Raw genomic sequence first — 24,956 nt, 5'->3', positions numbered from 1 at the left:
TCGACAGCATAACAACTTCATTTCCATGGGAAGCACCTATCAATCCTATCATATCTGCAGAAACTGAAACCACGGTAATGCACACCGATTCGACTCCAACTTTCTCGCCCTGGACAGAAGCGCTGCGCAATGAGCGCCCGCCTGAAATGCTGCGGCAGCATTCTCTGCCACGCCGTCGCAGTAGGTACATACTGCGAAAAAACGGGTCTGATTCAAATTTGCTGCCGAGTGCCACGGGAAACATATTTCGAGGAAGAGGGCAACCCCTCGCCATGCAGCGATGGCAGAATTCGCCACCAGAGGATGAAGCAGCATCATTAACAGCTATCTACAATGCTTTGGATAATCACTCCTCAAGGGAACCGTTGGACATGAGTCGTACTCAAAGCTTCAATGCATTCCAAAATCATCGCGGCCCTTCTTCTACTACAAGTCTGGACAGTGGAGCAAGTGGGTCATCTTTGCACTCAATCAACTCCAGTCGCTCCAATGGCTCGCAAACGAACCGCCGTAGTCGTACTCCTAGACTTCGAGCACAGGCCAAAGGAAAGGCTAGGGCGAAGGAAGGTCCTGATCGTATCTTTAAGTGTACATTTTGTTGTGATACGTTCAAGCACAAATACGATTGGGCAAGACACGAGAAATCGCTTCACTTAAACATGGAGGAGTGGCAATGCACGCCACACGGGGGGTCTGTTCTTCTCGTACACACTGGAAGAGTTCATTGCGCATATTGCAGCGCTCTCGATCCGAACCCTGAACATCTACAGCAGCACAACCACTTCGCTTGCCAGGATGAGCGTTCCACGCCTCGTGTGTTCCGCCGCAAGGATCATCTGGTACAACACCTACGACTAGTACATGGACTTGAAACGCTTCCACTGATCGACGACTGGAAGATTGAATCTATGCCTGTTGTCTCTCGATGTGGATTCTGCAACGTGGCTCTGAACAGTTGGGATGAGCGAACAGATCATTTGGCGGCTCACTTTCGCGAAGGAAAAACCATGTCGGACTGGCACGGCGATCATGGCTTTGACGCTGCTGTGACAGCTCGTGTCACAAAGTCATTCCCTCCTTACCTGATTGCCTCCCAGTCAACAACGATTGTTCCATTTTCGGCCACCAATCACGATTCCCTAGACCAGACCAAGCAGATTCTAGCACGGATGGAACTTTTGACTACGACGTCTGCGACACAAGCCATGACCCAGGCCAATCAGAACTATCATGTTTCTTCAACTCAAGATTACCAGCCGATTACGATTCAGACTTCACCCACCCAGCAAGAACTTGATACTGTTGAGTTTGCGGACGTTCTGGCCCTGTATCTTGGTCAATATGCCCGGCAGCAGGCGCTTTTGGGTATAACGCCCACGGACGAAATGTTTCAACGTGAATCCCGCAGAGTTCTGTATCATGATGGAGATGATGAGTGGAATCAGACAAATGCCGATAATCCGGATTGGTTGAAGGCATTTCGCGCTGGCATGACAGGGGATGGCAAGTCACACACTTTCTGATTTCCTTCGGTTTGACTAATTTGTAAGTTTTTGGCTTTTGCATGGAATATCCCACGACAGTGTATGCTACTCTTTTCCTACAATAGACATTCATTCTTATCAGTTTTGGTATTAATATTTTGGATATATCTGCAACGCTATATCTCTCAAATCGGCCCCCAAAACGTCCTTCGGACATGTAAGTGTCATACTGAGCTACTGGTAAGAACTCCTGCCTAATTAGGCAGCATGTAAGTATAGACAAGTATAATCACACGCCGTTATCGTTGATATATACTGACTTTCACTATCACAAATTAGCAATAGCTCCTCACAACCTCTGTTTCGAAAACAAATACCTATTCATGCTTCAAGGTTCCCAAACCTGTTTGGTTGAGATAATAGCATAGATATATGGCATGCATTTAAAGATCAACTCAGCAATCCTAGTTGTATGCTTGCAGAAGTAATCCACAATACAAGGTTCGAAAGTTCTCCACTCTACAAGCGCAAGACCAGAATTGACGTTCGTCCTCTTCCTGGGGGATTGATTCGATCCCATCGTAGCGGGTGCATTTGTTGATGCGGTATGCCAGCTTCGAGACAAGGGTAGGGGGAAAACATGCCGAGGTTGATGTGTTGCCTGTTTCAAAAGCTCCGACGCTCGGATCTACACTGGGATCTTATTACTCCCGCAAGTCTGGAGCGGAGGTGGAACTCCTTGTCGTTCTCCGGGATGTGGGCAAGTCTGCCGGTGAAATTACACTTTAGCTAGACGAAGGGGATAAGACATGGATTCGGGTATGTTCTCAACAATAATACCTGGGTGGTATCCATGGTTTTATGACCACCTAGTTACTTGGTCTAGTTCGAAACCAAAGAACCTTCCCTTCTGGGTTAACATTCCGCAGGTTCTTGTGATGGTACATGTACACGGAGCAATCCGTATGCACACGGTCACTTCAAGCATGGATGAACTTGATTTGATTGCAGATCCTGATTGCGTGATTCTTGCCGAGTCGTCAAAACTTGCCTTACTTCACGCATTTATTATGTACAACTCGAGAACGTTTACCGATTTGAAGTAAACCGCCTCAGCCTTACAACAAACATACTTCTGGCACTATTGCTCAAATGGCTCTAGCTACGGTAGGGTTTGATGGGCTAGCGCAGAATTCGTCAGGACCCTGCAGGTCCCCGTCAATACACAGATCCAACCGAATGCTTCGTCAAGACCAGCCATCACTATGCCTTCATTCATCGCTAACGATGGTGTGAACTTGCATTACGAAACACACGGCTCGAGGGACAACTTCCCCTTGATCCTGGTGAGTGCTCGCATCTGATCACCCATCTCATCGTCCCGGAGCCCCGCTTCACTTTCATTCAAGTACACATAGTAATCGACCCTTGCCATTAGTTGCACGGCTTCACAGGCTCTGGTGAGGTCTTCAAACGTAACGTGGATGCACTGTCCAAGAACTACTACCTCGTCGTCCCAGATCTGCGCGGACATGGTAGTTCGGACAAGCCCAAATCTGGATATCACGTTGCACGATTAGCCTTAGACTTGGAGAACCTGCTCGATCACTTACAATTCATCAAATCTGGCCGAGGCAAGATAGCAGCGATTGGCACGAGCTTAGGGGCAGCTATTCTTTGGTGCGTCGGTCTATTGACAACGAGTCGACCAATCTAACAGAATCACAGGAGCTATAGCGAACTTTTCGGCACCAGCGTCTTCAGCCATGTCGTATTTGTTGACCAGGCCCCTCTCCAAAACTATCTGTCTGACTGGGGTCCTGAGTATGGGAACCGCGGCTGCAATTCACCAGAAGCATTGGCGCAGATGCAGCACACACTCGAGAATGATCCGGAGACTGCTCATCGTGGCACAATTGCCGCATGCTTGGGCTATCGGTCTCATCCGAGACATGCTGACCCTGTAGAAGGGTCGAAAGAGTGGCAAGATACGGAGGCGTTCTTCTTGGGCGAGGCGATGAAGGGAGACGGGTGGTGGTACGGCAAGTTGATGGCCGACCACACGGCAAATGACTGGCGGTACTCTATTGCGCAGAACTTTGGACCGGAGAGTCCAAGTAAAACTAAGGTCCTTGTTGTTGCGAGCTCTCGGAGTGGGTGTTTTCCCGCTGCCGGCCCGCTCAAGGTCGTCGAGCTGGTAAATGGTGAACGCAAAGACGGTCTTGCGAAGGGTGTGGACGTGGAATGGGGTGGGCATTGGTGTTACTGGGAGAAACCCGACATGTTCAACGAGCTGGTCATTGAGTTCCTGGAGAACCATAGAGGAACAACCTACACGCGTTAGAGTCTCCAACTTCGGCATATTGCCAGAAGCCCTTTCCTGTGAGGTTATCGTTAGTGCAAATTGCCTATGCGGCGCAGCAGCTTTACGCGCCGAGCTCTATTTTCGTTGGCAGTTCAAGACATCTGCGTTACCCCGCCGCGCCACACGTCATACGCCGTTCACGGCGCGGATATCTGTGACTGAACATGTTTCACAGAAATCATCTCAACTGTACATCGCGTTTATAGCAGGACGTAGTGTGTCTGGGCAAAGATAAGTTTTGACGCCTTGAGCCATCAGAGCTAGGTCGACCTTGCATAAGCCTCCCACCTTCTGCGCGACTTTGAAATATCTACGAAGATTGGGTTACGGGCTGTACAAACCTTTCTGCCAACTCAAGCAAAGCTCGGTACTAGAGATCAAGATAAAACCCATAGGTACTTCCTGGCGTGAACAGTGCACCATCACATAGGAAGCTAACCTTTTTTACAGCAGCTTGAATTACTTGCATCGACATTACCTCAATCATGGAGGCGGCGGCAAAGAAGAGTGCCTCGAACACAGAAGAGGCGCCAAAGTCTACCCCCACAGAGGCGGCTGCACCGAACACTACCTCCATGGAGGTGGCGGCATCGAAGTCAGCCTCGAGCGAAGAAGCAGCGCCGCAAGAGTACGTTCCATGCCAATTTGAGCTCTCCTATCAGATTCATCCTCCAAGCGCGAGGGCATGCCATCGCATACATACAACAGTTTTCTTTGAATTCCTCTCGGAGAAGGAGATGTATAATTGCCTGATAGCCCTCAGAGATAACATGTAGTAGCTTTTCATCTTCCTTACAGTCTACTTTTCCACAATCGTACCAACTTCTCCTATCTTTATCATGCGTTACTTCCTCCCTTTTCTTGCGTTACTCTTCTCAGAAGTAACTTCTGCCAACCTGCTTTCTGACTCCTTTACCAGAAGCACATCTCTCCCTCAATCGGAAACTCAAATGAAACCTCGAGACGGAGGCATTACATACATGGCATGGGCGAAAAACTCCGACAACCTCGACGAAATTATGGAAACCAATAGGTTCCTGAACAATACCGTTGTGGATAAGAGCGAGCGCATTAACTTCTGTAAACCTCGACCTGGTAAACGTCTGCTTTGGGGCAGCTTGACGTTGGACGATGCCGCTCTCAAGAAAGTTCAAGAGTATCCAGGCATAGAGCGTGTCCTGGTGGAACCTGATGTAGACGAAGATTTCGTAATCCCATCGATAAACGAGTCTGTTTCTACGGGTTGGTTCGCAGATGCAATACAGGCCAAACGATCAACATCGGACTGGAAGAAGCAAGATCCTGCACCAAAAAATCTTGCATTCATCAGTCAACCAAAGTGAGTACCCCAGGCTTTTGTGCAATCGTTATTAGCCTCTAACAATTCACTCCACTTTTAGAGATACACAGCAGAAAGACTACAACGATTTCGTTTATCAGGCGAAAGCAGGAGAAGGTGTCTACATCTACGTTATCGACACAGGAGTTGCATACAATGTTGAATATGTAAGTCTTCGATGTCCAGTTTACGCAATGACCACTGATCAAATTATTGTAGGAGGCGGGTGAGCGGGAGTTTCCCAAAGGCAAAGCTTTTTCGCTACAGACCGAAGATTCCAAGTTTCGTAAAGATCCAGAAGATTCAGACTCACATGCCAACTCTCATGGGACTAAAGTGGCTTCAGTCGCTCTAGGTCAACGATTTGGGGTTGCCAAAGGAGCCACACTCATTGCAGTAAAAGCCATACCGACAGTCGTTGACAGACTAGAAGCGGTCGAGCTCGTCTATGAAGACATTGTCAATAACCCAGATCGGGTCAAGAAGTGCGTCGTGGTAACTCCCTGGACTGTGAAGAACAACGATCCAGCGTATGAAGAAGCGTTTACAATCGTATTCAAGAGACTGCTCGGTTTGGGGGTCCCCGTAGTGGCAGCAGCTGGAAATGAACGTAAGAGATCGGATGACATTGATAAACTACCACCATTGCTGTTTGGGCCAAAATTTCCAATTATCAATGTTGGAGGATCCGACAACAATGGTGTACGTGGTGGATCCTCGCAAGGTGGTTCCAAACTTGCGATCTATGCTCCGGGTCAAGGCGTAGAATTGTCGGACAAAGATGGGAAATCGGTGGTAGGTTCAGGAACATCGTTTGGTAAGTTTCCTTTCCGCTGATGTCTACCTGTCATAACTACATCTCTTCTTTTTTTTAGATGCAGGATTCTAACAAGATTACTCAGCGTCTCCAGCAGTAGCAGGCCTGATCGCAACGTACATGGCCTACGATACTATCCCGTGGGATGACAGCAAAAAGGGCATTGAGCGCGTTCAAGCAATCATGTCGTTTGTTCAGTCGGATGCAAGCAGTGTTATACGCAACACCGAGACCAAATTACGAATTATTTGGAACGGCGCCACAATAGAAGATCACAAAGACGCCCAGTCGGAAGGGAGCAGCCCACTACCCTACAAACCAGGCACCTGTGTCGTGAGCGTCATCCTGACCCAGGAGCTTTATTCGCCTGTTTCGCAAACGTATGGTTGGGAAGGTGATATCTACAATGCGGCTGGCGCACGCATCAACGGTTGCAGCACCCAGTACCAGATCCATCCAACCTCTGAGGATTTCAGTATTGGGTGTGATCCTCTCAAGAATGGAGTTACTGTGCACGTCGGCGACCGTGACGTTCTGGATTTCAAATTCGGCGATCAGACCTGGAACTCGGCTGATAAGAACGCTTGTGCGGACGGCTCATGGGCACAAGTCAATGACAAGCCCGTAAGTGATATACCCGTGCTATCTGCTCTTGGTATTCAACACTAACGTTTATTTTAGCGGCGTACGTTGATCTGTGAGTTCCAGTGTGCATGAGCTCACAAGAATATTCTTTGCCTTGTATCATCCAATCTTTTCCAATTTCTCAATATTTGTAGTTATTTTCTTCACTGGTAGCGAGGACAGAGGTTCTCCAAATCATCAGTCTTTACTCATCGCTGTTTGTGGTTCCGGAGGCGTTCGGTTTGCATTTTTCAGAAGAGTAACAAGGCGTATGATTATCTTCTACTGGTAGAGAAGCCGGCAGTCACCGCGTATGAACAAATCTTATGTTTCATTCTTATTGTGTATGATCGGAAGCCCAGAGAATGGACTATGAATATGTTGATGATACTGATGGGTGGTCACTGAGAACTGAGTGAACACGACAAGCGCTCCGTCTTATATAGTGAACTCGAATACAGGTAAGTTCAGGCGATTTCAAGTAACCAAGACAGACTGTTTGTAGACGGTACAATAGGTATGCCTGTAGTCTAGATGTGGGTTTACGTATCTCGGTTGAATCGAGTGGAGTCTACTTGGTGTGAGATTTCTGACATCCTAGCACAAAGAATTCGAGGACTCTAATGATGTGTGCTATAGGTTTCTATTCAATGAAGTAGATGATACTACTTCGTTATGATTACAGATTTGGTGCGCATAATTGCCGGGACAAGGACAAGGAGGCTCGAAATTTGAGGGTTTGCTATAACGAATTGGTGCTCTCCTACCTATGACTCTCATAATCTTTCATCGATATGAGTTTCGCGATCAGTTTCCGGTATGTTACCTCCAGGACGTTGATGATGAGTAGGGAAAAGAAAGACGGCTGAACACGACAGAGAACTCTGATCTTCTTTTGAACGATGAGTGAATCATATCTAAGATACCTCTATGATGCAGTATCCTGGTTGTATATGCAGTGGATAGAAATCCTATAAGAATATGATGTCGGATACAATGAGACCCTGATGTCTTTTCATCGTAAAGTTTAGTGATCGAGAATAGGATATGATTTGCAAGTGAGACGTTGAGTTTCCTGCGTCAGTAGATGATGATGTAGTGCACGGAGAGCATGTACTACCTGCGACCAGGAAGGCATATAAGTGGCAACAGAGGAGGAGAGACGTCGTAGTGAGGTGTGAGAACACTAGCTTACGATTAATAAGCCACGCCTTCCACTTCGGAACGCCCCTTCCGAAATCGACGTGGTAAGCTCTTGGTAGCCTAAGCTCGCCGCCTTCTCGACGCTTCCTGGGCTTTGTCAAGCCTGTTCAGTTCGCAGTGTAGTCCTAGCTGACAGCATATAAGCCACGTCAAACCCGCAACCATGGCGTCTCCAAACCCATCTCACCCAGCCTCGTACGTGGAGATGTCGCGCGGAGACGTAGAGAACATCGGCGCGCACTGCCAGCTCGAATACTGCCACGTCTTGGACTTCCTACCCTTCAAGTGTCAGAGCTGCAAAGGGTATGTCATAGTCAAGTCCCTCCCTCTTCCCTTTCATGCTGACAAACCCAGCACCTTCTGCCTCGACCACCGCTCCGAACACGCCCACAAATGCGCCCACGAAGGCCTCTGGGCCCGCGAACGCACCGCCCGTGCCAGCTCAGCCCCCCTCGCGCCCAAACCCACGCTCCAAACACATGACCGCCAATGCGCCGAAACAACATGCAAGACGCTTATATATACCAGCCTTGTCACAGGCGTGCACTGCACCCGCTGCAACAGACACTACTGCCTCAAGCATCGCATGGAAGAAGAGCACAACTGCAAGAATCTCGAGCCCATCGGCGCGCGCCCCAAGGGGATACAAGACCGCGCGCAGTCGGCGCTGGGCAAGCTGAAGATCTGGGCTGAGAACAAGCGCAAGGAAGACGAGAAGCGGCGCGCGGGCAAGAAGTCGGGATTCATGGGTATGGGGTCCAGCTCCAAGAGTGCGGCGGTCGCGGCACAGACGGAAATCAATGCGCTGAAGCGCGCGGCGAAGGGCGAAGCCAGTATACCGAGTGAGAAGCGCGTGTATCTGCATGTCGAGGCGTCGGCGGATACGACAAAGGCGAAGTTTCCCACGGGGAAGTTCTTTTACAACGCGGATTGGACTGTGGGGCGTGTGCTGGACGTGGCGGCGAAAGCACTGCAGGTGCAAAATGTGAACAACCGGGGTGGAGGCGAGGAGGAGAAGCTGCGTGTTTTCCACGTCGAGGGGGGACGACTGTTGAAGTTTGGCGAGAAGATCGGAGACAGTTGTAAGAACGGGAATATGATTGTCCTGTTGAGGGGCGTGGGGTCTGGGGAGCCGGATCTGATTGATCTGTAGGGGAGGTAATGGTGTAGCATAGCGTTTGCGCGAGTTTTGGAGTTGGAGATACCCATGATACGAACAGAATGACACTACACGCATAGTCTCGAATGTGATCACCTCATTTTGGAAGAGAGAAAGCATCATGTTCACGCATGCACACTCGCAACTATGTATTTCATTGCCTTGCACTTGAACGCCCTGAACGGACGCGTCTGAACACGCCCTATCCGCGATCTCTGGGTATCTATCCCTTGAAAATGTCGAAACCAACCCAAACGCCTTGCTATGTGTTGTCAAAAGCCGTCCCACTGCATGCCCCTGCGCATGTTTATATACACCTCGCGACGCTATGCATCATCCCAACCAATCTATCCTCACGCTACGCCGCCGGATCCGAGTTCTTGCACTTCAAACTGTGTATCCTTGTGCCCCACCCAATGCTCCCGAGATTATTCACTCCGTCAGGCAGACTGAGGTACTGATCCTGCGTGTCGCCCTTGCACTCGTAGTTGCTATTTCACCGTCAGCCTGTGCCCACAACTCTTTGCCCCTCCAAAACCCCCCTCTCACACACCCCCTTCCTCCCCACCCCCTTCCACGTCGAGCGACTTACTCGTAAAACGCACACCCCCAGTAATCATCCCGACCCAACACTGTCCCCACATCATGGCCCCCCACAAGGATACTCTGCACCCGCCCGTCAATCAGGTTGTTGTCCAGCGACAGGCAGATGTTGCTGTATGCGTCGACGGAGACTTCGCTCAGGAAGGCCGGCGCGGCGAAGAGTTGCACTTTTATGCGCGAGGCGGAGATGAGGTCCGTGGATGTTGCGGCGAGGAGCGTGGGGAGGAGGGCGAGCGTTGCGGCGAGGAGGGCGCGCATTGTAGGTATGGAGCGCGGCGGGTGTGGGTGGTCGCGTTGGTAGTGGTGGAGGGACGGAGGAATGGGGCGGAGTGAAGGTTGGGCGTGGAGATCGGATGGGATGACGGAAGCTTGGGGCCGCTGATTGGCTCGCGCGGAGTTTTGACGCGTGGATATGGGGGTCCTATTTTAGGATGGTGCAGCGCCTCCCACTTTATCGTCTTCGTACATGGCACTCGAATTATCGAGACGCTGGTTTTCATACTGAGCATAGTTGGAAGATCTGTTTAGTTACAGCTCATAACACACATGTTAAACGCCTGCTCTTCCAACTATTGTCACCAGAGAATGTTCTTCTCTACCAGCCCCACACCCTTGACTTCCTGCTTCTACACGCTACTAAGACATGTACCACACATCCCCACGGGTATTATCTTGGAGAAAGTTTGGCATATCTAGCCAGTTTCGACAAGTGCCTGTCTTGAACGTATCCACGCAGCACACTCAGTTAAGTCACACGATGTAGTGCCTGGCTTACTAAGTCATGCAGAGTCGCCGCTCATTGATGTCTTTTGTGTCTGCTCCACAACATTCGCCATGTTACCCTATCGATATCGCACCTTGCAGCACGCCGACTCCATTCGGCTACTTACTTTGCACCCAAGTTTGGACGATCAATCCCCCATTACATGCACTATCCAAGAAGTACGGTTGTCTGATGCTCAGCTCAAATATGAAGCACTATCCTACACGTGGGGAGATGTCACTTATCGACAGTCAATCTACTTTCACGGTGGCAGAAGAGAGTTGCAAATTGGAGCCAACTGTTATAATGCGCTTCGACATCTTCGCCGAAAAGACCATGATCGACAGGTGTGGCTCGATGCCATTTGCATAGACCAAAGCAACCTTGACGAACGAGCTGACCAAGTCCGACTCATGGACCAGATCTTTCAGAGTGCTTCGGGCGTGGTGGTGCATCTCGGCGAAGAAACCTCAGGTAGCCGTGAACTGTTTGAGGAACTAGCAGAGGCAGACAACGATCCATCTTGGATTGAACATGGCCGTCGGACATGGCCAAGCGACATCATCATTGAGCAACTAGAGATCTTGATCCAGCGACCGTGGTTCAAAAGAGTATGGGTTCTACAGGAGGTCCACAACATGAAAGGTTCCATTACCTTCATGTGTGGTTCTAGCAGCGCATCTGGCAAAGCACTTGAAGGCTGTCTTTTTGGCTACCGATACGCACTGGTCACAGACCAACCGTACCCTTGTGCTATCGGTCTGATGACAAGCAGCCCTAACACCCATTCCACCGCGCAATACTGCCTATGGAACCTCCTCTACGAGAGCAGAGATTGCCTAGCAACAGACCCCCGAGACAAGGTCTTTGCTCTCAGATCTTTGATCAACCAGAACCGATCACACATGGACTCTCTAATCAACTATTTCAAAAGTGTCGAGGAGATCTTTACCGAAACCGCATTGTTCCTTCTCCCAGTGATTGGACTCCGGCTCCTCACTGCCGTTCGCCACCCACATGAGCTGAATACGCCGTCGTGGATTCCGGATTGGTCACAGTGTACTCCGCTCGATTGGTGTTTCTTTTCTGTCTTTCCTAATATGAAACCATCCCCTGGGTACGCTCCAGTCCGTGCAGGATATGGTCGGCTTGAATTACACTTGCTGGGTATACGATACGCGCAGATCAGCTGCAGAAGTCAAGCATTCTGGTTCAGCAGCGTGGAAGATGCGAAAGCGCAGATGAAGGGGTTGTATTGCCAACTGGGCAATCTGAGAAAGTTGTTCGTCGAGGCAGACATGCGAGAAGATGCGACCCGCTCTACTCATCTCGAGAAAAGTATTATAGATGGTAAATGCATTGGCTGAGCAGTACATGGAACAGGCAGACTTACATGACCAGCTATGAGCCAACTATCTGGCCCCACCCTCCACCGATTCATAAATCGCGGATATGTCACGGTGCGCTCCACCTCAGCCCTCGAGATCGAAAAACGTATACTTACACCACTAGGACATACAACCCAGCGACATCGCAACCGACGAAATCTTCGCACTACCACATCTCTTCTTCGAATCCCTCCAGCAGTGCCGTATCGTTCTCCTAGACAACAACCAGATATGCATAGCACCAGACGCCGCTTGTACCGGGGACACAGTGTGTTTCCTCCGCGACGCAAACTCGCCGTGTATTCTTCGGCAGGGTCTGAATGGAGACTGGACACTTGTCAGTGGCAATTGCGACGTCTATGGCGTGGACTTTAAGAATGACGGCGCGGGGTTTACGGAGGAGGTGTATCTTGATGAGCATGGGGTGGCGCTGGAAACGTTTGTAATACGCTAGGATGAGGATATGTATATGATTATTGGCGTTGCGGGTTGGGTTTGGGTGGATGGAAGGGGGTGGGATTTAGCACTGTCAGGGGAACAGCACGGAGACAAAGGATCTAGACACAACAGACAACAAGAATACGCATCACAATCACACCTATCAGACAACATCCATATCACAAGACAAAGGGTACCGATTAAGAAGCATCACACTCCCACACTCCCACACCTCATCCTCTCCCCACCCTCCCTACGCGACAAACACGCCCCCAAAGAACCGCTCAACGCCCCTCCCGCCCTCCTCCCCCACCCCCCCAATAAACGCCACATACCCATCCGGCCTAACAACAACCACACACCCCCTTTCCCTATCAACACCAAACCCCTCATACGCCGTCCCCCCGCCCTCATGAAAACTCCTCTCATCCACAAACACCGCATCGTAATCCCACCCCGTCTCCTCACTAAACGGATGCAGCACGTCGGGAAAATCGCGCAAAAGGTCGACATCTACGCGCGGCGCGGCGTGTACGGTGAGGATGCGGATGTGTGTGTGTAGATGGGGGGCTAGGGTTTTGCTGGATGTGAGGAGGGCGCAGAATGTTGATAGGCGCTCGGCTTGTGCGGGTGCAGTGGGGGTTCCAGCGAAGAGGACGATGTGGAATCTGGAGTCGGATTTTAGGAGGGATTGGAGGGGGAGGGGCCGCGCGGAGGATTGGTTGAGGATTTGGGCGTTGGGGAAGCGCATTCCCAGGGGGATGTGGGGGGCGAGGTGTTGGTTGTTTGCCGTGTTGTTGTTTTCGGTGTCTGGTTGTGGTTTTGCGATGAGGAGGCTGGGTGCGTAGTCGACGGATAATCCGGAGGCGAAGAGGTTACCTGCTAGGAAGGCTTGTTTGAATTTCTCCATGCTTACGCCTTCTTCGTCCATGACGTCTTTTGCTGGACGGCCTGAGAATAGCCGTGAGAATTTGTGGTCGAAGGCGATGAGATCGAGGGCGATTTGGCGGCGTTCAGCCCCGTACGTGCTCAGCACTTCTGGCTTCACCACACCCCGGACAACAAGGCCGATCTTCCAGCCTAGGTTGTAGCTATCCTGCATGCTGACGTTCATGCCCTGTCCCGCCTTGGGACTGTGCGTGTGCACGGCGTCGCCGGCGAGGAAGACTCTGTTCTTGAAGTCGAAGTTTGTGCCTACGCGCTGTCCGATTTGGTAGGCGGTCCACCAGTGGCAGATTTTGTACGAGAGGGTGTAGGGCGCGAGGATTTTCTGGGCTGCGGCGAGGATGACGGCGGGTGTTATTTGCGAGCGGTCTGCGCGGCCCGAGGCGTCGGGCTTGATCTCGTTGAGCTGGATGTACAGGCGGACGAGCTTGTTTTCGCGCGGGATGACCATGAGAGAGCCGTTGGTGGCGGAGTGGATGGCGCAGCGGTGACGGATGTCGGGGAAGTCTGTTATGGGGATTACGTCTGTGTGGTGTTAGATCGGGCTTGCTTGTATAAAGTTTATATCCATAAGACGAGGGAACGACTCACCAAGAACACCCCAGATATAATCCGTCGGTTCGCCCTCCAACTGAAACCCCAACTGCCCCCTCGTCCAGCTATGCGCGCCATCACACCCCACCATATACTTCGCTCTGACCGTCTCCGTACTCCCCTCCTTTTCCCTACTCTTGCTAATCAACTCCTCAGTATCGTCTTCGGCGAGATTACTCCTGAACAGACCATCCCCCACACCCGAGCCCTTACTCTGCGCAGGCATAGCTTCATCCTCCGTCAAATGTCTTAGTTTCACAGTGATGGGGTAGTTGTCTGGTGAGTGGTCGTCACATGCGGCTTCGTCGATGTGGAGAGACTCGGGCAGCACGGCGCGCTCAACGCGGATCCCGTCCTTGGAGTGCTTCTTGATGTGATCGAGGAAGAAACGCTCGATCCGGCCTTGGTGCAGGACAATCTGCTGGAAGCGGGACAGGCCGACGGGGGTGTCGGGGAGGCGGTCTGAGCGGGTGATTACGCCTTTTTCGTCGGGGTTCTATGCGAGTTTAGGATGGGGGGTGAGAAGGATAGTCGGAAGGGATCAACATACCCACATGCACATCTACACGTGTTTGTTAGCTATACCCTTCTTCCAAATCTCTTCCGTGAGAAGGACATAATCCACGCACCTCAATCATGTGATTTGCTTCTTTCCACGCGCGGTCGGCAAAGCCAAAGCTATCGAAAATCTCCAGACTGCGGCATTGCAGTCCATCCGCCTGTCCGGAGAAGATCTTGGTACCGCGTTTATCGACGATTCGAGCGTTGATTCCACATCTCGCCATCCATGCGGCCATCATCAGACTTCCTTCAATCAGCACACATCACGATGGTTCCACACTTCTGCGTCTGCTCACCCAGCTGGCCCGGCTCCAACAATGAGACTGGACAATGTTAGTCAAATTCCAAGCTCATCATCAGCAAACATACACATCGCATTTCGACTCCGAAACCTCTGTATCCGTCATCTTTCCTGTTCAAGTGTGGAAGATGTGGAGATATAAATGTTGAAACGAGGTACCCCGCACTAAATCAATGGCAAAGCAGAGACCGAAGAGCAATTCGGACACGCAGCGGGACACTCCATGATATATACGAGCTATTTCTGAAAGACTTTGCTCTAGGAATGGTGGGCCTGCCAATGACGTTGGAATGTCTTGGGACGGTAGAGCGCTGTCAACAACGAGTAGCTACCCCACACAATACTAGTCGGATGTGGCTCGGGACCTGCCGAGGAGGCGTTTGTCAGGGATTTGTAAGGATGATGACGATGATTCGTCTATTCTGTCTGAAGGAACGAGCTGCCAAATCAGTTATTCAGACTTTGTCATCCGACAGTAACGTGTGCGGACATCCTTCGCATATCGGCGAGATTGTTGTACTTCTCGCTTCTTTCAATGTTCCGAACCAACATCCTGAAGCGCCTTCCTGTTCCGGTATTCGCTGGATTTACACAGTGAACTCAATCGGCTACAGCTGTTCCATGCGTGGCGTTAGAAGGTATCGATACTCTTATGACAGGCTGTGCCATTTACAAAGTTACGATCCAGCTATCACCGTTATTCACTGAATAATATGCCAAGAGTACTAAAAGGTGTAGGACTTAGTCACCTCTTAGAGCACTCGGAGAATAGAGCGACACTGGTGACGCATGTGTAGCATCAACGATATCCAGATCGTCAAGACGTCATCTTTCGCAGCTGTCTCGGTTGTAAGTATGTTTGTTAAGTAGAACATACCCGCACAAATCACAACCCCCTTCTTCAACATCAACATCATAACTGTAAACCCACCATGTCGACGCAAATCTACAACTTCAAGACCGCCCTCGTCACAGGCGGAGGCGGCGGAATCGGCAAAGCCCTCTCCCAGCAACTGATCAAAGACGGGAAAAAAGTCATCATCGCAGGCCGCACAGAGTCGAACTTGAAAACCGCAGCAAAAGAACTAGGCGCCGCAGCATACTACGTCCTCGACACCGGCGACACGAGCTCGATCCCAAAGTTCGTAGAGAAGCTAATCGCCGAGCACCCCGACGTCGACTGCCTGATCAACAACGCCGGCGTGCAGCGCCCGCTCGACATCAACAAAGTCGAGATCAGCGAGTTCACGCAGAAAGCCGACCAGGAAATCGACATCAATATCCGCGGGCCCATGCACCTCGCGCTACACATGCTGCCGCACCTGCGCTCCAAGTCCACGGCGCTGATCGTCAACGTATCGTCCAGTCTGGGCTTCGTGCCGTTCTCCGTCATGACGCCCGTGTACTGCGGGACGAAGGCGTGGGTGCACTTCTGGAGCGTGAATCTGCGGCAGCAGCTCAAGGATTCGAATGTGAGGGTTGTGGAGATTGCGCCGCCGATGGTGGGCACGGATTTGCATCGCGATAAGGAGGATCCGGATGATAATAAGAAGGAGAAGAATCCGGTGAGTCTGGATGTGGGGGAGTTTATTGAGGAGGTGGTGGGTAAGTGGAAGGAAGGGAGGGAGATGATTAGTGCGGGGCCTGGGAATGAGGTTGTGCAGGAGTGGGAGCAGGGGATGGGGAAGAGGTGGGTGGATACGAAGACGGCGTAGGTGTTTGTCTTTTGTAGTAATGTATGTGATGGTCGATGTCGAGTAGTGAATCTGAATGTCAAAATCCTTGAGTGTCATACAGAGCTTCTTTGTATAAGAGCTTGATTGAAGATATCGACGTTGACCATGGTTGGTGTTCAAGGCAAGAACGAAGTCCAAGCACGCGCCAGCCGCAGGGATGTTTGTTTACCGTGACAGCCAGCCCACTTCCATCGCAACTCCATTCCTGCAGCGCACCACCAACCCAGCGACAAGGCCAGATTCCCCCCCACACGCACACAATGCCGCCCCGCAACGCGCTCGCGAACATTTCCTTCACGGTAGACTCGGCCTCGGAAGACGACATGACGCACGACGAGCTCAGCGCCCTCGAACCGACAACACAGGCCAAGCCCGCCGGGCGCAAGTCGCGTACAACGCCCGCGCAAACGAAAACATCCGCGCCCGCGACAAAAGCGGCGGCGAAGGGTCGGCCAGTGGCGCGTCGAGTGAGCGGCGGCAGTACCATGGGCGTGAAGAAGAGCAGCAAGAAGGCGCCTGCTAAGAGCGGTCGCAAGGCGGTTGCGGCGCGCACAAACGGGAACGCGAGCGACACGGAGGAAGTGGACGAGTTTGACGAGATCCAAGATGCCGCGCCTGTGGAAGCGCCGAAGCCCGCCAAGAGGGGACGGCCGGCGAAGACGAAGAAGGCGCCGGAAGAGGTTGAGGATGAGGAGGAAGTCGCAGATGAGCCAGCGCCCGCGAAGAAGACGCGCAAAGCACCCGCGAAGGAGACCAAGGCGAAGACGGTCACTAAGTCGAAAGCGACGAAACGCGCGCCAGTGCATGAGCCGGAGCCGGAAACTTTCACTATCCCCGAGACACAGCCAGAGCCTGATCCCGACCCAATGGACCTGTCCGAGTCGATCGAGGTGGATGACATGGACGAGATACCAGAGAGTATGCCTCCCCCGCCGCGACCATCAGCACGGCGCACACAACCACAGCCCAGCAGACCAAGGCAGCCGTCAACAGGTCCGCGTCGAGCAGGAAGCGCCTCAGACTCTGAACGCGACCCAGCTCTGCGGCGGAAAGTCGGCGATCTGAACAAAAAGCTGGAGGCTATGACGGTCAAGTACGAAGCGTTGAGGGACGCAGCCACATCAGGGCGGGAATCCAACTTCGACCAGCTCAAGAAGCGGACCGATCAGACAGCGAAGGGTATGCTAACATCCACCCCCCAGATCCAGTACACAACGAACTAACAACCCCCCCACAGACCAAGACACAGTGATAAAAGCCCTGCGATCCCAACTCTCAGACCTCCACTCCCGCACCGCAGACCTCACAGCAATGAAACAACAAATCGCCTCCCTCACAAAAGAAACCACCCGCCTAGACGCAGACAACAAAAAACTCTCCTCCGCCCTCACAACAGCACACAGCGAGTCGAAAGCCCTATCCCACAAGCTCGCCGCCGCGCGCCAGCCCACAGACTCCTCCTCCAAGCCCGCCGTGCCCGGCAGCGCCATGAAACCGCGCTCCACGGGCGTCGTGCTCCCGGGCACCGTCGAAGCGGCGAAGGAAGCTCAGCTCGCGAAGCAGAAAGTCGATCTTTATAGCGATTTGACGAATCTCGTTGTGTTGGGTATGCGGCGCAACGACGACGACGAAGATGTATACGATTGTCTGCAGACGGGGCGGAATGGGAGTACGTCCCCCCTATCTCTTCCCTATCCACCTAGCTTTCCACCGCGAATAACGGCTAATATGTAATAGCACTGCACTTCCACCTCAGCGTCGCCCCGCAGGACTCTTCGTCTTCGTACGAGGACACCGAGTTCGTCTACCAGCCGCTGCTGGATGAACAGCGCGATCGCGAGTTGCTGGATTTGTTGCCGGATTATCTTACCGAGGAGATTTGTTTCCCGCGGGGCCAGGCGGCGAAGTTTTATGCTAAGGTTGTGGATTGTATGGGGAGGAGGATTGTGCTTGAGGATGACTGATTGGGTGGGTGGGTGGTTGGTTGGGGGAGTGGTGTGTGAAACCTGGTGTTTTTTGGGGGAGATTGTCGTTTCTATGTGGTGTGCGGTGTGTTGTCGTGTTGGACGTGGTTGGATTGGAATGGATTGGAATGGGTATACCCCGATATCTGATGTCTGCATACTTCACTTCACTTCACTTCACATCTCACGTCTCCCACAAGTGAGCGCATGTCGAGGAGAATCGTATCGTTCCAAGGCTGTCTCATCTTATCTTGTCTTGTCATGCTGTTGGTACAAGTGGCGTATCTACAGTTTTTCTCCCTCTCCTTCTCCTTCCATTCCCACGCTCATCCATCCTCTCATCCCGCGCACTCTTATCCCCTCATCAATCCATCTACGCCTTACCCTGCACCTTCTCAGCAGCCTTCTTAACGTAATCCCTACACCATCGCATTAGCCACCAATTCATCCATCCATTCAACTCACCCCCCCCCTCCTTCCCCCCTCCCCTTCTGTCAACGAAAAGTGAAGAACATACTTAACAAAGCTCTCCTCCTCCTTAGTCTTCGCATTAATCGGCGGCTGCGTCGACGCCTCAGCCTTGCTGCCGCCCATGCTGAGCGCTGCGCCGGCGAAGGTTACGCTGAGGGTTGCGATGGCTAGCTATATTTTCGTTGGGTCAGCGCAATGCCCTGGTATCTCAATGCTCTGACTTCTCAATGCGGTGGTCGCATATGCGGTGCTGCTAGCATGCGCCGCTGATGGCGGAGGTTGTCCGGGAATGCATGGCTGGGTGGGAGACGTACGACGTGCGAGCCGACCTGGCGGCCGAAGACGGTGTACATTGCGACCATTTTTGCGGTTTTTCGGGGGAGTGTTTCGGCGAGGTGAGGCGGGGGTGATGGGTTTGGTAAGAGGTGAGGTGCGGAGCTGTCGGTCGGGAAAGATGAGGAATTGGATTTGGGGATTCGAGAGGGGTGACTAAGCGGGTGGGCGGGCGGGTGTGGCTGATGGGGCTTGCGCCACAGTGGTGAGGGGATGGCTAGTTGCTGCGGTGTTTGGGCTGTTGGTGGCCTTTTTGGGACGTTGGATGGAGGTTTCTTTGGGTATTATATTAGGTGTTGGATGGATGTATCATGGGCGTGGATAGGGTGGTAGATTGCTTGGAGAGGTTTGGGAGTCGGAGTGCGAGTCAGTATATATCTTGATGCTTCTACTGTTATCTTGCTACTTTATGCTGGAGGTATTGACTTGTTTGTTAATACGCTGAGGTGTCTGTTTGTAGCGTATTTAATGAGAGTTTAGAACTGGACGATTCTAATCCTATGAAGCATAGATGAATTTAGATGTAGGCTTAGGAAATTCAATTCACTTTAATCCTAGATTCTGTCTCCTGGACTTGAATCTCAACGATGGATTACTGGCATCTTCGCGAGTTGTGCATGTAGTTACCTTCTCCAAGCACAAATATATTCATATACGTAGTCTTGAATCGAAGCTCGTAGTTCTTCTGCTTCCGACTCTGGTTTTGTAATGAAGACAGCATAAGATAGGGTAAAAATTTCACGATATCTAGATAAATACTCAGCGGTACAATGCACAGCACTATTGACGTCGATTGAGAACCGAGATTGAAAGTAATCATCTCTCTTGTCAGGGAGAGATGATGTATAACACAGAAGAACAAGATAAGACGTATTTGAGCTGGGAGGGGATATATTGACCCACCCCCAGATTCCACTTTCTACCCCAGACGAACAGTAGATTGGAAACGCGTAGAGGGCAATACACTCACTCACAACCGGCCCATTTCGTCTCAGTGCGTTTCGACGAGAAGCGGTCGAGGTGAGGCTGAAGGCCATGCATGGGTGATTTAGATAGCGAGCACGATCACGACGTCGGAATTATAGGATTGGCAAGGCGCAGCGAACACGACAAGTGTCGTACATTGCTGTATTGGAGGCGGATACCGTGTATGTACCGTGCGTTGTTGGTTGGGTACGGGATCAGCTTGCATGCATGCATGCAGCTGCAGTCGCGAAGTCACGGGGATACACGTCTACATGTCGATGAAAGTGGAAGGGCTGTGTTGATGTCAAGATTGAGTCTGTCCTAGCTATGCACACGAATCTAGATTTATTGAGAAGCTTTAACGCAGGCCAGTCGAGGGCGACAAAAGTGTTGAGCGCTAAGTGGTGATGTGTTGTTCGCTAGTCAGGTCCAGTCAGGTACGAGGCGGTGACTGACAGCCAACCTTTGTTTTGACAGCTAGACGAGAAGAAGCGACAGAACAGGATGTGCGACGACATGTAGACAAGCGCAGAGAACGGTTCAGATCAGATCACAGCGGTTGGCACAGCGGGGAGGGTCAATTGGTGGTTCAGGCAGTGTCTAAGCCACGCTGAGCATGGTTTCCCTGACAACGTCGGAAGCGGCTCGGAAGCTGGACAACAGTGCCAACGAGTTTGGATATGCAGCCCCGTCCCGCCCTAGAACGTCTAAACTCCACTCTGCCCTGAAGCTCATGCTCAAACACAAGTTCGTCCACATTCATACCGCGTTCCTGGGGTCATTCATTAGGTAGCTGGCCGCGGAAGGAATACGATACGGATCGCTGTATTGCGCGACGCTTGGATAGTGTTTTGACCGTCTTATCACGACATTCACGACATACGATACACGACATACGGCATACGACACACGGACGGGCTTTTTCGCAACGCACACGGCGAGGATTGTCGCAATGGACGGGCCCACGACACCGGGAGGCGGACACTACAGTCGGCCGCCAGCATACGACGACGAGGATGATCGGTCGCCGCAGATGCACGGGGGGCCCACGATGCGCCTGTTGACTAATGTCGACGACAGCTCGAGCTATATGGCGTGAGTGTCTCTCTCCTGTCTCTTGTTTCGTGTTTCTTCTGCAGTTGCCCTGCTGCCATTTCATACTCATCTTGCTTGCTTGTGCAGAGGACGCTCCTTCAACGAGGCGGCTTCAGACATGTCGGGCGCGAAGAGCAACGTGGCGGCGCTGGGCGGAACCATGACGCCGTCTGAAGTGGGCAGGCAGCGCGAGGCCGAGGCGGGCATTGTCGACTTCCTGCGCGAGGCGGGCGACGTGCTCGCCAACACTGCCATTGTGACGCAGCCCGCACGGCGCAAGAAGAGCTGGACCAAGCACGACGACGCTCCCTCAGACACTGGCTTACCGTTGCGCGACTCCCACAGACCCCCTTCCCGCTCATACCAGCCGCAGGCATCGGGCCTGATGCGCACCCCCTCAGTGCTGGACACTGCCCCGAACATGCCCCCGCCGTCAAACGACTCGTACGCCTACGCCTCGATCCACCGCCCATACTCGCCCGACCGGCCCGCGCCAGGCCGTCCCTATTCGCCCACACGCACTTCGTACGACTACGCGCGCCCACCAGCCTCGGGGCACTACTACGAGCCTGTCGACCTGAACGGCAACCCGCGACCCGGCTCACCCACATCACGCTACTATGGCGACAGCAGGCCCGGGAGCCCATCGCGCGTGCAGCCGCCGGCGCCACTGTTCTCTGGTGGTGCGCGACCCGTCACGCGCGACTCGGAATACACAGCAGACATGACGGACATGACGTCGATACACATCCGCGACGACCACGACGACCATGACCACGACGATGACGACCCCTTCACAGAGTACATGGACGACCGCCCGAGCATCCACTCGCGCGACTCGTACGCCTCCGACGACACCTACACCGACATCCACACGGCGCCGTCGGAAAAGGCAGAGCACTACGGACCCGCCCCCGACGGCGCGCAGACAAGACGCGGTGCGCGCGACGCCGTTATGACGAAAAAAGAAGTCCGCCTGATCAACGGTGAGCTCATCCTGGAATGCAAGATCCCCACCATCCTGTACAGTTTCCTCCCGCGACGCGACGATATTGAATTCACACACATGCGCTACACCGCTGTGACATGCGACCCAGACGACTTTGTGGACCGCGGCTACAAGCTGCGCCAGAACATTGGGAATGCGCGCGAGACGGAGCTCTTCATCTGCATCACCATGTACAACGAGAACGAGATCGACTTTACGCGCACCATGCACGGCGTCATGCAGAATATTAGTCATTTCTGCACACGCATGAAGTCGAGGACGTGGGGTAAAGACGGGTGGCAGAAGATTGTCGTCTGCATTATTTCAGATGGTCGTGGGAAGGTGCATCCTCGAACGCTGGATGCGATAGCGGCTATGGGGTGCTTCCAGGAGGGTATCGCGAAGAACCACGTCAACCAGAAGGAGGTCACGGCCCACGTCTACGAGTACACCACACAAGTCTCGCTCGACTCGGACTTGAAGTTCAAGGGCGCTGAGAAGGGGATTGTTCCGTGCCAGATGATCTTCTGCTTGAAGGAGCGGAACTCGAAGAAACTCAACTCGCATCGCTGGTACTTCAACGCTTTTGGCCGTGCCCTGAACCCAAATATCTGCATTCTTCTCGATGTCGGAACGAAGCCAGGGCCCAAGGCGCTGTATCATCTGTGGAAAGCATTCGACACTGACTCTTCCGTTGCCGGTGCTGCAGGCGAGATCAAAGCGGGCAAGGGTAAGGCCTGGCTCGGTCTTCTCAATCCGCTTGTTGCGTCGCAGAACTTCGAGTACAAGATGTCCAACATCCTCGATAAGCCTCTGGAATCGGTCTTTGGTTATATTACGGTGCTGCCTGGTGCGCTGTCAGCGTATCGATACTACGCGCTGCAGAATGATGAGACGGGGCATGGTCCGTTGAGCCAGTACTTCAAGGGAGAGACGCTTCACGGACAGGATGCGGATGTCTTTACCGCCAATATGTACTTGGCTGAAGATCGTATCTTGTGTTGGGAGCTGGTGGCGAAGCGCAACGAGCAGTGGGTGTTGAAGTATGTCAAGGCCGCGACGGGTGAGACTGATGTGCCGGGTATGTTCTCAAACCATGATATCAAATTAAGTATGCGAACTAACAACCGACAGACTCCGTTCCTGAGTTCATCTCCCAGCGTCGTCGTTGGCTCAACGGTGCCTTCTTCGCTGCCGTCTACTCGCTACTCCACTTCAAGCAGATCTGGTCAACCGACCACACCCTCATGCGCAAGCTGCTCCTCCACGTCGAATTCATCTACCAGTTCGTGCAGCTGCTGTTCACCTTCTTCTCGCTCGCCAACTTCTACCTCACCTTCTACTTCGTCGCCGGTTCGCTCAGCGATCCCGACCTCGACCCGTTCGGCCACAGCATCGGAAAATACATCTTCTACATCCTCCGCTACACATGCGTGCTACTCATCTGCCTGCAATTCATCCTCTCGATGGGCAACCGGCCACAAGGCGCCAAGAAGATGTTCCTCTGGAGCATGATCGGCTACGGCACAATCATGGCCTACACAACCTTCGCCTCAGTCTACATCATCGTCTACCAACTCAAACACTCCAGCGGCGCCGAACTCGGCAACAACGTCTTCACAAACCTCATCGTTTCGACTCTCTCCACTATCGGCCTCTACTTCCTCATGTCCTTCATGTACCTCGACCCCTGGCACATGTTCACCTCCAGCGGCCAATACTTCGCCCTCCTCCCCTCCTACATCTGCACCCTACAAGTCTACGCCTTCTGCAACACACACGACATCTCCTGGGGCACAAAAGGCGACAACGTAGCCAAAACCGATCTCGGCGACGCAAAAGCAAAGTCCGGCTCAAACGTCGTCGAACTCGAAATGCCCTCCGAGCAACTAGACATCGACTCCGGCTACGACGAAGCTCTCCGCAACCTGCGCGATCGCGTAGAAGTCCCCGAGCCCCCGCTCAGCGAATCCCAGCAACAGGAGGATTACTACCGCGCGGTCCGCACGTATATGGTTATTATCTGGCTGGTTAGCAATGCTGTGCTGGCTATGTCTATTAGTGAGGCGTATGGGAATAAGAAGGTTACGCATAATTTTTATCTTACATTCATCTTGTGGGCGGTGGCCGGGTTGGCGCTGTTCCGCGCTATTGGCAGTATGACGTTCCTTGCGCTCAACGCGGTGCAGAATGTTATGGAGACGAAACTTAAGTGGGAGGATAGGATGGAGGATAAGAAGAGTAAGACTGGGCTTGGGGGCGGGCTGGGGAGGAAGCGCTTCGGGAGGAAGTGGTGGAAGTTTGGGTTTGGGGGGGGGAGTGGGGTTAGTAGCTGGATGAGTGGGAGTACGGTTAAGAGTAAGATTAGTAGTTTGGCGCCGAGTAGTTGGGGGGGGAGCAGTGTGGGGCGGTAATTGAGGGGTTTGTGAGGGGTGCGGAGGTGGTGGTAATGATTTGGTGGACGGGACTTACGATTTTTCATGAGTAGGGGCTTGGGATGGAAGGAAGACTGGGGGGGAGGGGATGTTTATACCTGGGCTTGATTTATGTGATCGCCCGATTGATGGAAGGAGAGTTTGGCCAAGTAAAGTAAAGTAAGTAGTTTACCATAGGATAGGATAGTTTTGCGCACGATACGATAATGAATATACCTTCTTAGTACTCGTCTCTCTTTCTACTTGTTGGATTGGAATGTATACACTGCTTGTATGGGGTGGAAGTGCTGTGTGTATTCTTCTGGGCAAGACATTACTTTTCCGCGACGAATGGACATGGGACGTACCAGCCTATCTCGATCGACATCGCAGAGCGCATGGGAG

The 24,956-nt window shown here is 52.4% G+C and overlaps 10 protein-coding genes across 10 annotated transcripts; 7 read left to right on the top strand and 3 right to left on the bottom strand.

Annotated features, from left to right (window-relative positions):
• Window positions 1–77: 77 nt before the first annotated feature.
• P153DRAFT_300914 (uncharacterized protein) lies at window positions 78–1,523 on the top strand (the record flags this gene model as incomplete). The annotated part of the gene is made up of 1 exon (XM_033664356.1): window positions 78–1,523. The coding sequence occupies one exon, from the start codon at window positions 78–80 to the stop codon at window positions 1,521–1,523; it is 1,446 nt and encodes a 481-aa protein (XP_033519624.1).
• A 1,121-nt stretch (window positions 1,524–2,644) lies between these two features.
• Window positions 2,645–3,844, top strand: P153DRAFT_370537 (alpha/beta hydrolase-like protein). Its single transcript, XM_033669066.1, has 3 exons — window positions 2,645–2,830; window positions 2,923–3,164; window positions 3,213–3,844. Exons 1-3 carry the CDS (start codon window positions 2,750–2,752, stop codon window positions 3,826–3,828), a joined length of 939 nt encoding a protein of 312 aa, XP_033519623.1. The 5' UTR covers window positions 2,645–2,749; the 3' UTR covers window positions 3,829–3,844.
• Window positions 3,845–4,334: 490 nt separating this feature from the next.
• P153DRAFT_390082 (subtilisin-like protein) lies at window positions 4,335–6,674 on the top strand (the record flags this gene model as incomplete). Its single annotated transcript, XM_033670895.1, has 5 exons — window positions 4,335–4,477; window positions 4,769–5,188; window positions 5,250–5,355; window positions 5,408–6,005; window positions 6,091–6,674. 5 exons carry the CDS (start codon window positions 4,335–4,337, stop codon window positions 6,672–6,674), a joined length of 1,851 nt encoding a protein of 616 aa, XP_033519622.1.
• A 1,199-nt stretch (window positions 6,675–7,873) lies between these two features.
• P153DRAFT_122988 (uncharacterized protein) lies at window positions 7,874–9,074 on the top strand. The gene has a single exon (XM_033661991.1). It carries the CDS (start codon window positions 7,996–7,998, stop codon window positions 8,983–8,985), a length of 990 nt encoding a protein of 329 aa, XP_033519621.1. The 5' UTR covers window positions 7,874–7,995; the 3' UTR covers window positions 8,986–9,074.
• A 34-nt stretch (window positions 9,075–9,108) lies between these two features.
• P153DRAFT_325808 (uncharacterized protein) lies at window positions 9,109–9,883 on the bottom strand. Its single transcript, XM_033665277.1, has 2 exons — window positions 9,584–9,883; window positions 9,109–9,482 (listed from the first exon to the last, which is right to left on the bottom strand). The coding sequence occupies exons 1-2, from the start codon at window positions 9,850–9,852 to the stop codon at window positions 9,350–9,352; spliced, it is 402 nt and encodes a 133-aa protein (XP_033519620.1). The 5' UTR covers window positions 9,853–9,883; the 3' UTR covers window positions 9,109–9,349.
• A 221-nt stretch (window positions 9,884–10,104) lies between these two features.
• Window positions 10,105–12,343, top strand: P153DRAFT_349646 (HET-domain-containing protein). Its single transcript, XM_033666257.1, has 3 exons — window positions 10,105–11,707; window positions 11,759–11,817; window positions 11,870–12,343. The coding sequence occupies exons 1-3, from the start codon at window positions 10,429–10,431 to the stop codon at window positions 12,197–12,199; spliced, it is 1,668 nt and encodes a 555-aa protein (XP_033519619.1). The 5' UTR covers window positions 10,105–10,428; the 3' UTR covers window positions 12,200–12,343.
• Window positions 12,344–12,436: 93 nt separating this feature from the next.
• P153DRAFT_349644 (uncharacterized protein) lies at window positions 12,437–14,883 on the bottom strand (the record flags this gene model as incomplete). Its single annotated transcript, XM_033666256.1, has 6 exons — window positions 14,653–14,883; window positions 14,580–14,606; window positions 14,352–14,526; window positions 14,273–14,284; window positions 13,720–14,218; window positions 12,437–13,653 (listed from the first exon to the last, which is right to left on the bottom strand). The coding sequence occupies exons 1-6, from the start codon at window positions 14,688–14,690 to the stop codon at window positions 12,437–12,439; spliced, it is 1,968 nt and encodes a 655-aa protein (XP_033519618.1). The 5' UTR covers window positions 14,691–14,883.
• Window positions 14,884–15,323: 440 nt separating this feature from the next.
• On the top strand, window positions 15,324–18,371 carry P153DRAFT_426193 (uncharacterized protein). The gene is made up of 5 exons (XM_033672593.1): window positions 15,324–16,274; window positions 16,317–16,330; window positions 16,624–17,499; window positions 17,558–17,989; window positions 18,058–18,371. Exons 1-5 carry the CDS (start codon window positions 15,517–15,519, stop codon window positions 18,282–18,284), a joined length of 2,307 nt encoding a protein of 768 aa, XP_033519617.1. The 5' UTR covers window positions 15,324–15,516; the 3' UTR covers window positions 18,285–18,371.
• Window positions 18,372–18,441: 70 nt separating this feature from the next.
• Window positions 18,442–19,182, bottom strand: P153DRAFT_370532 (uncharacterized protein). The gene is made up of 3 exons (XM_033669065.1): window positions 19,070–19,182; window positions 18,802–18,926; window positions 18,442–18,703 (listed from the first exon to the last, which is right to left on the bottom strand). Exons 1-3 carry the CDS (start codon window positions 19,115–19,117, stop codon window positions 18,658–18,660), a joined length of 219 nt encoding a protein of 72 aa, XP_033519616.1. The 5' UTR covers window positions 19,118–19,182; the 3' UTR covers window positions 18,442–18,657.
• A 1,592-nt stretch (window positions 19,183–20,774) lies between these two features.
• P153DRAFT_349634 (glycosyltransferase family 2 protein) lies at window positions 20,775–24,551 on the top strand (the record flags this gene model as incomplete). The annotated part of the gene is made up of 3 exons (XM_033666255.1): window positions 20,775–21,149; window positions 21,495–23,218; window positions 23,272–24,551. The coding sequence occupies exons 1-3, from the start codon at window positions 21,007–21,009 to the stop codon at window positions 24,549–24,551; spliced, it is 3,147 nt and encodes a 1,048-aa protein (XP_033519615.1). The 5' UTR covers window positions 20,775–21,006.
• Window positions 24,552–24,956: the final 405 nt, after the last annotated feature.

The sequence above is a fragment of the Dothidotthia symphoricarpi genome (assembly GCF_010015815.1).
Source record: "Dothidotthia symphoricarpi CBS 119687 unplaced genomic scaffold P153scaffold_21, whole genome shotgun sequence".
NCBI lineage: Eukaryota > Fungi > Ascomycota > Dothideomycetes > Pleosporales > Dothidotthiaceae > Dothidotthia > Dothidotthia symphoricarpi.
Note: the sequence above shows the minus strand (reverse complement) of the source record. Positions and strands in the feature narration are given on the sequence as shown.